This window comes from Gadus macrocephalus, chromosome 4 (assembly GCF_031168955.1).
Source record: "Gadus macrocephalus chromosome 4, ASM3116895v1".
In the NCBI taxonomy this organism is placed as follows: domain Eukaryota; kingdom Metazoa; phylum Chordata; class Actinopteri; order Gadiformes; family Gadidae; genus Gadus; species Gadus macrocephalus.
In genome coordinates this window covers 32865264-32877283 of record NC_082385.1, presented here as the reverse complement: position 1 = coordinate 32877283, position 12020 = coordinate 32865264, and the positions used below count along the sequence as shown (strand labels likewise).

The window sequence follows — 12020 nt, the reverse complement described above, 5'->3', positions numbered from 1 at the left end:
ACTTACATATTCATTACATATCTAATATATGCTGATTGTTGCCGATCAATAAGATCGGAAATAGCTGGTGTGAAATGATATATACAAAGGGAAATTGGGTCAAATAAATAACCATTAATCAAGAAGCATTAATTAACATTAGTTAATGCAGGAATAATCATTATTCTAAATGCATCTAAATGTATTCTAAACTCCTATGCATGAGCATAGGAGTTTAGGGTTACGGTTAGGGGTTAGCTGGTTAGGATTAGGGTTAGGGTTAACCCTTGTCCTATTGAGTATTGTATAAACTTACAGTATTCCTTAGTTACCTTTAGTTCAGTTAACAAAATGAGCCTAGTAAACATCAACAGTATTAGTAAAAGATTGCTTGTCTATTAGTTAATTAAAAAACGTAACAATAAGGGTACACTAATCAACACACACCCGTGTGCATCTGTGTGTTCGCTCGCACGTAGACCTCTAATGCAACGAGGGCTAGTCCGGGAAGACACGTTGCCGTGGAGACGACGGATGACTTCACCTCGCGACTGTTTCCTCGGCGATTCCGTGACCCTGCTTCGGCCCGGCCCCCTCCAGGCTTCCTAGTGGCGTAATCAGGTCAGAGGTCACGTGGCTTAGAACGCCACACCCTCAACCTCCACCATCACCATCACTTCCTACTACTCCTCCTCCTTCACCTCCCCTTCACCACCACTACCTCCACCTCCGCCTCCACCACCTCCTCCTTCAGAACTAGTACCTGCTCCTCCTCCTCCATCACCACCAAGACCTCCACCATCTTCACCACCAATACCTCCACCTCCTCCTCCTCCACCACCTCCTCCTCCTCCTCCTCTTCTTCCACCACCTCCTCCTCCTCCGTCACCACCTCCTCCTCCTCCTCTTCCACCACCTCCTCCACCTCCTCCACCAACACTACCACCTCCTCCACCAACACTACCACCTCCTCCACCTCCTACACCAACACTACCACCTCCTCCACCTCCTCCACCTCCTCCACCTCCTCCACCTCCTCCACCAACACTACCACCTCCTCCACCTCCTACACCAACACTACCACCTCCTCCACCAACACTACCACCTCCTCCACCTCCTTCACCAACACTACCACCTCCTCCACCTCCTACACCAACACTACCACCTCCTCCACCTCCTACACCAACACTACCACCTCCTCCACCTCCTCCACCAACACTACCACCTCCTCCACCAACACTACCACCTCCTCCACCTCCTACACCAACACTACCACCTCCTCCACCTCCTACACCAACACTACCACCTCCTCCACCTCCTACACCAACACTACCACCTCCTCCACCTCCTACACCAACACTACCACCTCCTCCTCATCCTTCACCAACACTACCACCTCCTACACCAACACTACCACCTCCTCCACCTCCTCCACCAACACTACCACCTCCTACACCAACACTACCTCCTCCTCCACCTCCTACACCAACACTACCACCCCCTTCTCCACCTCCTCCACCAACACTACCACCTCCTCCACCTCCTACACCAACACTACCACCTCCTCCACCTCCTTCACCAACACTACCACCCCCTTCTCCACCTCCTCCTCCTCCTCATCCTTCACCAACACCACCACCACCACCACCTCCCTCTCCACCTCCTCCTCCACCCAACACGTTTTCCTTTATCTCATCGGTCCCTGGAGGCGGAGCCCTCCCATCCTTGAGGCATCATCACTAAACCAGCCCTGCTTGACTTGTCCGTGCGTGCGTGCGTGCGTGCGTGCGTGCGTGCGTGCGTGCGTGCGTGCGTGCGTGCGTGCGTGCGTGCGTGCGTGCGTGCGTGCGTGTGTGGCGTGCGTGTGTGCCGTGCGTGTGTGCCGTGCGTGCGTGCGTGCGTGCGTGCGTGCGTGTGCGTGAATAAAGTGTTTTTGGTTGGTGTCTATTGCCGCTTTTCCACTGCATGGTACCAGCTCGACACGACTCGACTCGACTCGACTCAGCTCGCATTTTTTGCGTTTCCACCGCGATCTGGTACCTGAAGTGGCTGCTTTTTCTAGTACCGCCTCGCTCTAGGTTCCAAGCGGCTGAGCCGATGCTAAAAGGTGACGTCGGCAGACGGCCGGCCACTGATTGGCCAGAGAGTGTGACGTAGTCACGAGAGCGACATGGCAACCATGCTGGTAAAAGCCATAGCAGCGCCGCAGCCAACATATTCCACTTCTTCAACTTCTTCAACATGCCAGCTAATAATACGAACACGAATACCATCGCATCGATGTCCTCCATTGTTGTTATGTTGGTTCTGTCCATGTGTGGGTTGCGTAGGTCTCGTTTGCGTCGCGTACAAAAATACGTCACGGCCCTTTCGCGCAGCCGACCCCGCCCACGTCCAGGAGGTACTATTTGCGGTGGAAAAGCACCCGTGCTGCTACCGTGTCGAGTCGTGTCGAGTCGTGTCGTGTCGAGTCGAGCTACATGTGCGGTGGAAAAGCGGCATAAGTGATACAATCTCTCTGTGCTTTGGTTTACTGGGACTAGCCTTCAATGTCTTTATTCAAAACCTTACAGTTAAGCTGACTATGTTCCCTCAGTCCCTCAGCTATAAGTGTTTTAACCATCTCCCAAATGTTGACTGTAATTAAACGTCACTAGAACTACAAGATAAATAGAGCCAAGAGAATCCCCTAGTGAGCTTGTTACTGGTGTTTGCCATAATATACGTGTATACTGGGTATTTGCTACAGTTTTTTTGTTTTCACACTCTTCTATTCACAACATGTCCTATGATGCGACTAGCTGCAATACTCTGGAATATGTAAAGACACCACAGTATAATATCTCAGTCCACAAAAGTTGGACAGGAGGCATACAGTGAGAGTACGCCGGTTTATCCATGTACACTGGGGGGGGGGGGGACACATTCAGGTCAATGGCAATGTATTCTTAGAAACAGGAAGAGTGTTTGCGGAGTCTGCGTCCCCAGCTGGGACCACAGGCGAGTGGAACTCACAAAATGGCCGCCACCGCTGTGGTGGGAGGTCGAGGACAAGGCTGGGGGCATCTGATTGACCAGATGGCTCTCGCTGAGGGGGTTAATGCTGCGTTCAAGACAACTCGAGTTCCGACTTGTTAAAAAGTAATTGAATGGCTGCCCAACTTAAAATATAGGTCGGAAATTTGGTATCATTTCAGTGCTCTGGTTTTTGTCCGACTTGACGTCAGTAACAACATCCAACATGGACTTCGTTAATGGGAATTTAGTTATTGTAAAAGTGTTTGTTGACGCATCGACACATGATTTGATCTGCACTTATTCAATCCGTGTTCGTAGTTTCTATTTTGCTGTGATTATAACAATAAGAGGAATTTAAAAGATATTTGAAAGATTAGCCGGCCACTGTTCATTCTGTTCCTAGAATGTGCTATCTCTACATTAAGACTTTTATTTTGTTAGTTCCCAGAATGTGCTATCGCTGCATGAGGACTTTTATTTTGTTAGCTCCCAGAATATGCTATCGCTACATGAGGACTTTTATTTTGTTAGCTCCCAGTACGGCTATCCCTAAGGAATTGCATTAGACACAAAGTCCCACTCTCCATTACCTCCTGTTGTTTTCACTGGCACTGTTCCAGAATTTTGGAATTTTGGAAAAAAATAATAAATATTGGGCATCTGTGCATGTCTCTTTTCTATTTCCATATTCACTATATTGTCCACTTGTCCCATTGTGTATAACTGCTATAAGTATAAGGATACATCTTGGAATAACTCAAACTAATATGGAATCAGTTGGGAATTGGATTGTCATTTGACATATAAAGTTCTCACAAATTTGATGCTTTTATATTATTTCAGTGATTTTAATACAGTAATGATTGTATTCATTGCTTTCACTAACATAAAACATATGCATATTTCAAATACAAAATAATATCTTTTAGCTGGCCGTTAGCCGTCCCAGTTGACTTAGTATTCCATGATTATTGTTCTCAGAAGTAAAACGGGCAGATATGGACAATGATATGTTGAAAACTACCCACGCCCTGCTAAGTGTTCCTGGAAGGATATATAGGAACATAAATGGTTTAATTTCTCTTCCTGTACGACGGGGGTCAGTGTTAGACTATGTAGGGCTGACCACGTCCAAAAAACAAATTAGTCATTAAACAAACGCATAAATAGTTATCACGAGTGTCTGATATTATTAGAGCATTTGTAAAGTCACATAGAAATAAATAAAGGGAAAGTCAATAAAAAAAAACGAAAATAAATGTTCTGTATTTTCATGTTTCATATTTACTTCCTAAATGTATTTATCTATCTGCATACCGATCAGGGACCTGCCTGAATTTGTTACCCATGTGACCTTTCAAATAATCCAATATAAGTAGTTATTGAGACATTATTTTTTCTTTTCTGTGCACTGTTTGAAGGTTCCGCCCTGCGTAACCCCCAATAATCCAAGAATCCAAGGGTAGACATCTGTCCAGTTAAAATCCAGTGTTGGGTTTACAGTAGATGCTTTCGATCCCCAATACGGGAAGCAGGCTAGCTCCATTCGATGAGCTGATTTGCGGCTTCTCACTTCAGTGTGTCTGTTCTAGAGCATGTGAATATTTACAAACTTTTATTCTGACTATAGGAACCGAGACATTGGACTCAAATTATCTTGAATATCTCCCTCAGAAACCCTCCCAGGCTCTGTGATCATTGAGGCAGGCCTTAGGTGAAGCGTCGGGATGGAAAATATAAAGGAATATGTCAAATAATTCACGCAATGTCTCCCGCTGATGTCGATTCTGACCCAAGTGTGACGTTGTTTCGAGACACAAATTTCCCACGCGTCTTCAAGTACACAGGTGGGAGCTGGCCGCCATGACTCTTGACGCACCAATCTTCACAGGAACGGTAACTCCACCCTGTGATTGATTGGTTTAGATATCTAAACATGGAGTCTGAGTCTCTGATTGGACGTTTTTTTTTTGGGAGGGTGGTCGTCGGGGCTGCGGTGGCCGGTGGCTCAGGCGAAGGGCATGTCCGATCTGTGGATGGTGTGCACGGGCGTCTGGATGTCCTGGTAGTTCTTCCCGTTCAGGTACTCGGTGTGGCTCTCGATGCTGTAGCAGCGGTGCACCTCCGTCAGGGACGAGGCCACGTAGGAGGCGGAGCGGAAGACGTCGGCGTTGGCGAAGGTGCCGCCGAACTGCATGCGCTGCTGGTTCCAGTGTCTCCGTAGGACCGTCTGGACCTGGGGACCAGGAGGAGGCAGAAGGGGCCAGGTGAAAGGCAGATCCAACACACAACGTATCTCTTCAAACGTGCGCACGGATTCATGTGTAGCTTTTGTTGTGCAGGGAGAATGAGTTAACCTAGCGATTGTTATTGCTTGGCACTTGATTCGATGAACATCCTAGCTAAAAAAAAAAAGGCCAAATCCATCCTGCAGGACTCATCACACCCCGGTCACAAACTGTTTGAACTACTGCCATCAGGCAGGAGATACAGGTCCACCAAAACAAGAACAAACAGACTACAAAACAGTTTTTACCAAACAGCCATAACCTCACTAATTTCTTATGTGTTTTTTAGTGCACTTAAGTTGACTATAGTTGACTATTTTTATAGTTTTAATTAATTAATTTATGCATACGTACGTACTACGTACGACCTCAATGTGATGTTTCTGCACTGAACAAGGACTGCACTTAATTCCGTTGTACTTGTTACAATGACAATAAAGATATTCTAATTCTAATTCAAATAAAGATACGTCTGTACCGACAGTGATATGTTGTTGTTTCTCTTTCTTCTGACAAATGAAAGTATTGTAAGTTGCTTTGGATAAAACCGTCTGCTTAATGCCCTCAATGCGAGTGGAAATGCTGCACTGCTGTGTGTTTTCACCGTGTTATGAGTGAGGGGTTATCTTGGCTCTCTATTCGCAGTCGCAGTCGCAGTTGCCACTTAACTGCAAAACAATTACCTTTTCCTATTAGAAATATTGTTTTTTGGAGCATGTTTTGAACCCTGTTGGCATGGCGCTACTGGTTGACTCCACTGTGTTTCCCAACTGATGCCAGGAAAGGCACACTCTCCTTAAAGAGCTGGACGGGGATCAGGGAATTAGCGTTTGTTTGATTTATCCCCCGGGCTGTCCCTCCGAGGCTCTTTGTGTAATCCTCTGGACGTTGGAGAGTGCAACGGAAGCACACAACAACACCACAAACAATCGAACACAACCTTAATGTTTCATGTAACTTCGAGCAGAGTGAATTCAACTACTAAACCAAACAGAACCACCTACCTCTCCGTTGAAGAAGCAAAATATGGTGGCCACTAGAAGACCCTGCAGGACGAAAACAGGATGAAGATCATTATATCTCTTTAACTGATCGGCCATTGTTCATAAGAGCATAAGACCAAATCGACAGTACTGGGTAGTCTTGTTGAAATAAACGTTGGCTCTTTGAGTTGGCTAAACTATTATTTTCCCATCTATGAAGTTTAACTTGTACTATCTTATACAAGTTTATCCTATGCAAATATATCCTTATATTAGCTCATCTTGTAGTAGCTTAGCTTATTAAATTAACTTTGGCTCTTTGACTTAGCATAACTTTATTATTTTCTCTTTATCTGTTTAGCGTAATGTGTCCTCACCTGGGTGTGAATGAAGATGTTCATGACGTACTGGTACACCTCAGAGGGGCCCTTGTAGGGCAACAGGACAAAATGGATGCCCAGGAGGGGGATGAGGATCAGGGTGGCCCTCACGGCCTTCATGTAGAGGCTGAACTCCGCCTTGTGGGTCACCTTCAGCTTGGTGATGAGCACGCGCACGATGTTGAGCAGGAAGAATAAGTTTACCTGGAATGAGAGTTCAAGTCCGGTCATGTCAACGTTTGCTCGTAAATGGGACCATGGGTGCCTTTATGTCTATCGATGGGAAGTTTGCCCGCTTGCACATTATGTAGGAAGAACTAGCGGGACCAAGTGTGGGCAGCTCCAGCGCTAGGCTAGCATTGAATACATCCTGTGTAGGTGCTAGGCTAGCTTTGGATACAGACTATGAAGGCGCTAGGCTAGGCTGGGCATGGGAGACTGTGTGTGTAGGCTGGGTTAGGTTGGGCGTTTGAGTCAGCCTGGGTAGGCATTCGGTCGGGGGTTTGAGTCAGTCTGTGTAGGCGCTAGGCTAGGCGTTGCGGAATCTCAAATTAGGACAGATTTTCCGAAATGCAAACTATTTGTTTTCCTTCCTTGTTTTCTTGTAGCTGTACGGCACTATAGTGGGGTATTTATTAATTAGTAATCAATAAAACAGTGTATTCGTCATATGTTCGAGGACACGACAACATATTTGAACGTGATTGGTTAGCGACTAGCATCGCTGAAAGGTCAGTGTGAAACTCAAATGTATATGAACTCTGTGCTGCTTGGGGCCAAACTGGGCTCCCAGTTGCTGCGCCTTACCAGTAATGCAGCACAGATGGGACTGTGGATGATGTAGAGCAGTGACGTGTCCGATCGGATCCAACAGCTGAGACGGCAGGTGCAGAAAACATCGAATCAGAACACAAAGAACACTCGAATTTGAACAAATGGAACGGGGCCGAATGTAACCAGTCCGGTCAGAACGACTAGATTCAGAGCCAGAATCTGTTCTACAGGCATTTTGTTATTGAACAGGAAGTGAAATAGTCAGTCAGTCAGTCAGTCAGTCAGTCAGTCAGTCAGTCAGTCAGTCTGTCTGTCTGTCTGTCTGTGTTCAAGCTTCCCACTTTAAAACTTTCCTTACAGTACATGCAGACATGTTTGGGCCGGACATGGAGCATTAGCTACCGTTGTGTTCTACCAGTGATCGATAGGGGAAGAGCACTGGGCCCAGAGGCTTACGTGTCGTTGTAATAGCAGTACCGGGCCACCGCGTGAATCAGGGCTGGAACCAACGGGAAACCTGCAAGTTCCAACGAGTGGCGTTACAATAGAGCGACACTTTAAAATGACCTTGCTGCTTTCACATTGAAATTGGATGTGTGCAACTATACAAGTATAGTTGCACACATCGGGTTTGACTATTTACCTGCTTTCTCTATGCATTGTTTTTGAATAGAAACGTAATTCATGAGAAGGAGCTGTATGCCTAGAATAGACTGTGGACATTGGGGACTTGAATACACAACCTTTAATCCTATCTTGCCCATAAACCCCGTTTCCAGTAGTGAGTCCCACGTTGTATATTCTAATCCCATTGCAGCAGAGGTATCATGTGAAATGATAGGTTCCTGACCCATTACAGTAGATAATCCCACATCAAGTCATGGGTTTCTTCTTACCATACAGTGTAAAAAAAAAAAGGGTTATCACCCCATCCAAGCAGGAAGTGCCTCATGAGGTCATGGGTTCGTACCCCATCCCAGTAGTTATTATCACATGAGGTTTTGGGTTCTAACCCTATCCCAGCAGGTAGGGCCAGCTGAGTTCACAGGTTGTCACCCCGTCCCAGAAGGTCGTTACCCAGTATGGTCGCAGGTCCTTACCCCATCCCAGCAGGTAGTACCACAACAGATGCTGTTTCTCTGCGAACACGGCCACCACGATGAGCGTGTGCAGGTAGATGCCCTCACACAGCATCCAGAAGTAGTTACACGTCATCAGGTAGAGGTGGATGAACATGATCACCTTGCAGCTCACCTGGGGAAAGGACACAACCAATCAGAACCATTATAGCTCACCTGGGCACAGGACACAACCAATCACAACCCTTAGGCCTAAAAAAAAAATGTGTTTGGTTCAAATTATTTTATGAGCTTTAAAAAAAAATTTTTTTATTTTTTTTATGCAAACTATAATCACGTTTTGGTACAGCACCTCTTCATTCTGTACAAGGATGAGCGAATTTTCTCGTTTTTAAATGAAAACAACCTACCTATCATTCGCTGCCGCTGGAAAAAATAAAATAAAAAAATAAAATAAATTCCCTACCTACCCATGACCTCAACTGACAACCAACAGGAACCAAACTTTTTTTTTTTTTAGGCCTTATAGCTCTCCTCGGCACAGTTAAAACCAGTTACAACCCCTTTAACTCGCCTGGGCACAGGACATAACCAATCATAACAGGGGATATGTGTATATACTTCAACTTCCCGTCTCACCAACGCTGGTAGTGAGACGCTGTTGGTGAGATGTGTTTGGCAAAAAATGTGCCAGAAAACCTTAAAATAGGACGAAACAAATGATGCTATGAGGCTAACAGTATATACATTTTTAGATGAAGATGTTACAGATCTATATTTCATTGTCTGCAGTCCATTCATGTATGTTTCTATTTTCCCTTCTTTTTTTTTACTGATGTGTGCTGCCGTTGTCTCCTTCCAGAAGTGAACCAAGCAGCCGTCTAACGTAACGTAGTGTCAGAACATGCATGGTGGTGCTCGGGTACCCACGGTGTTACTCTGCATGGGGTCGTTGTGGTTGTTCACCGTGGTATACCAGATGATGGTGATGCCCGAGTTCAGCACGAAGGAGAAGAACAGGTTCTTGTGGAGTGTGATCCTCTGGCAGCTTAAAGTTCTGCAGAGAGAGAAGGGGCGAGAGAGAGACACTGTTAGTGTGGGAGATAAGGAGAGGGGGAGGGAGGGAGGGAGGGAGGGAGAGGGAGGAAGAGAGGAAGAGAGAGAGACTGACTGACTGACTGGGATGTAAACGATAAATACTATACTCACCGGGGAATGTCTTAATACTCCAGTATCGTTATTTTTAGTGGGCATCATAAAAATGATTGTTTTACTGTTTTGTCCCTATACGTTTCCATCTATACTTTACTTCACTTCATCCTTTCACGTGGAGCAGCGATAAACCCGCGCTTCACTACACACGTGCTGTACAAATAAACTGGCGTTTCCGAGGGCAGGCGTATTCTGTGTTCTCCCCGACCGGGCGTTGACTCAACACGCTCCAAGTGTGTGAGTGTTTAAAACAAGCGAGGAAGTATCTCTGGGACTCTTTCTTATGACCGCGCGTGTGTTCCTGGCTCTTCCTCGTCCCGGCATTGTCCATTGTTGGGAACAATTGCCAGCCGAGCCATTAGCATGTTGAAACTGTTTAGTTTGGCCGCCGCACACTTTCCCTGACCGCTATCGCTCACCGGGAGACAGACATAAACATTCCTTCAAAACTCTTCCACAGCTCAGCCCAGAGCTGACCTCCTGACATCCTGACCTCCAGAACACGACCTCTGCGGCCGTAATTCCATGTTTTGCAATACGTGCATAATTCAAGATCGTTCGCATAATTGCCTCATCGCATAATTGCCTGAGAAAAGTCAATTTTTTTCTCCAAATTGTGATATCTAACCTATCTCTTCTCTCCTAACTCCAAAGTCTACTCTCCTTCACTGTGCCACATTGACTATATCCTAAGCCAATCAGAGTGCTTCTCACATTCCATAACCACTATCTGCTTAAGTCATCTATTAGACTTTTGTATTTTTTTTAAGATCAACTTTAAAATATGACTTTTTATGGCAATTATCGATATGTGTAATATTTATTAGCGCGTGCTGGAAGGCCTCAGACGTCGTTGCTGGCACTTACTTGAAGTGGAAGAATATCGCCAAGGAGATGAGGAGTGAGGTCAGAGACAGGCCGTGACCAAGCAGAGCCAGGTAGAAGAGGTTCACCGCAGTCTGGAGGACAAGGGGAGAAGGAAAAGGCGGGAAAATTAGAAGACGTCCATTTTGTCCATGATTTTTTTAGTTCATTTAAAGGGTAATTCCGGTGCAAAATGGATTTGGGATATGTTTTGTATGATAACGAGTTGAAACGTTCGTTTTGGAGAACAAAAACCGCACATAGGCGCTTTCTTCAGTTGGCTGTTTTTAGCCGATTCTATTTAAACGCTAAAAACTTGGAACGATGGGGGCACTGGTTATGGTAAAAACTAAATCGCTATTTTCAACCACTTAAAAGGCTAGAAGTAGCCCGACACTTCTTTGATAGTATAATATGGGTCTTAAAATATAAAACGAGGCATTGAGAACTTTGTAAGTGTACAGATTGTCTATTAAAAAGGACATTTTATACACAAAATACCAACAGTAGATCACCCGTCGACGCCATTTTGTTTTTGAGACTCAATAAGTAGATTGACGAACACAGAGCTTGTGACATCCGTCAGCAACACGCAAGCTCTGTGTTCGGCAATCTACTTATCGAGTCGTAAAAACAAAATGGCGTCGACGGGTGATCTACTGATGGTATTGTGTGTATAAAACGTTTTGGGGGGCTAGATGAGTTAGGTGGCCGGGTGGGGTAGGGGCTTTGTGGGGGGCAGGTTGGCCAGGGGCTTGGGGGGGCAGCTGGGGGAGGGGCTTGGGGGGGCAGCTGGGGGAGGGGCTTGGGGGGGCTTACCTTGTGACCCTGCACCGTGTGGGTCTTGCAGGTGGTGTAGTTGGTCCAGGTCCGGCTGCTCTCGGGGTGGCGCCCCCACTGGCCCTCGTCCGTACACACCTTGGACGCCATCGCTGTACACGAAAAGGTCAAAGGTCACCATCTAGCGGAGCGTAACGGAGGGGATGAGGGGATGAGAGGAGGAGAGGAGGAAGAGGAGGAGGAGGATGGGAGGGGAAGGAAGGGGAGGCGGAGGAGAGGAGAGGAGTTTGAGTGTAAGGAAGGGAGGAGGAGAGGAGGAGAAGGAGGAGGAAGAGGTGAGGAGGAGGAAGAGGAGGGAGAGAGGTGGAGAAGGAGGAGGGGATGAGGTAAAAGGAGAGGAGGAAGATGAGAGGAGGAAAAGGGGACAATGAAGAAGAGGAGGAGAGGAGGAGGGTGAAAAGCAGGTGGAGGGAGAACGGTGGAGGAGAGGGGGGGAGGTATAGAGGAGGAGGAGGAGGAGGAGAGGTATAGAGGAGGAGGAGAAGGAGGAGGAGGAGAGGGGGGGGAGGTATAGAGGAGGAGGAGGAGAGGCGTAGAAGAGAAGGAGAAGGAGGAGGAGGAGATGGGGGAGAGGAGGAGGAGGGAATTGACCTTTAGGGTCAA

The 12020-nt window shown here is 46.6% G+C and overlaps 1 protein-coding gene across 1 annotated transcript in view; it reads right to left on the bottom strand.

Moving 5' to 3' along the window:
- Positions 1 to 3200: 3200 nt before the first annotated feature.
- Positions 3201 to 12020, bottom strand: part of LOC132455390 (calcitonin gene-related peptide type 1 receptor-like) — a 16862-nt gene continuing 8042 nt past the window's right edge. Inside the window, exons 4-13 of the mRNA XM_060049246.1 lie at positions 12009 to 12020; positions 11397 to 11509; positions 10581 to 10672; positions 9432 to 9558; positions 8523 to 8676; positions 7879 to 7939; positions 7456 to 7522; positions 6646 to 6852; positions 6290 to 6331; positions 3201 to 5233 (exon numbers count right to left, since the gene is read on the bottom strand). The exon at positions 12009 to 12020 is cut by the window's right edge and continues 99 nt beyond it. Of these exons, the coding sequence (XP_059905229.1) occupies positions 5006 to 5233; positions 6290 to 6331; positions 6646 to 6852; positions 7456 to 7522; positions 7879 to 7939; positions 8523 to 8676; positions 9432 to 9558; positions 10581 to 10672; positions 11397 to 11509; positions 12009 to 12020 (1103 nt within the window). The 3' untranslated portion in view covers positions 3201 to 5005. The remainder of the gene's footprint in view (positions 5234 to 6289; positions 6332 to 6645; positions 6853 to 7455; positions 7523 to 7878; positions 7940 to 8522; positions 8677 to 9431; positions 9559 to 10580; positions 10673 to 11396; positions 11510 to 12008) is intronic.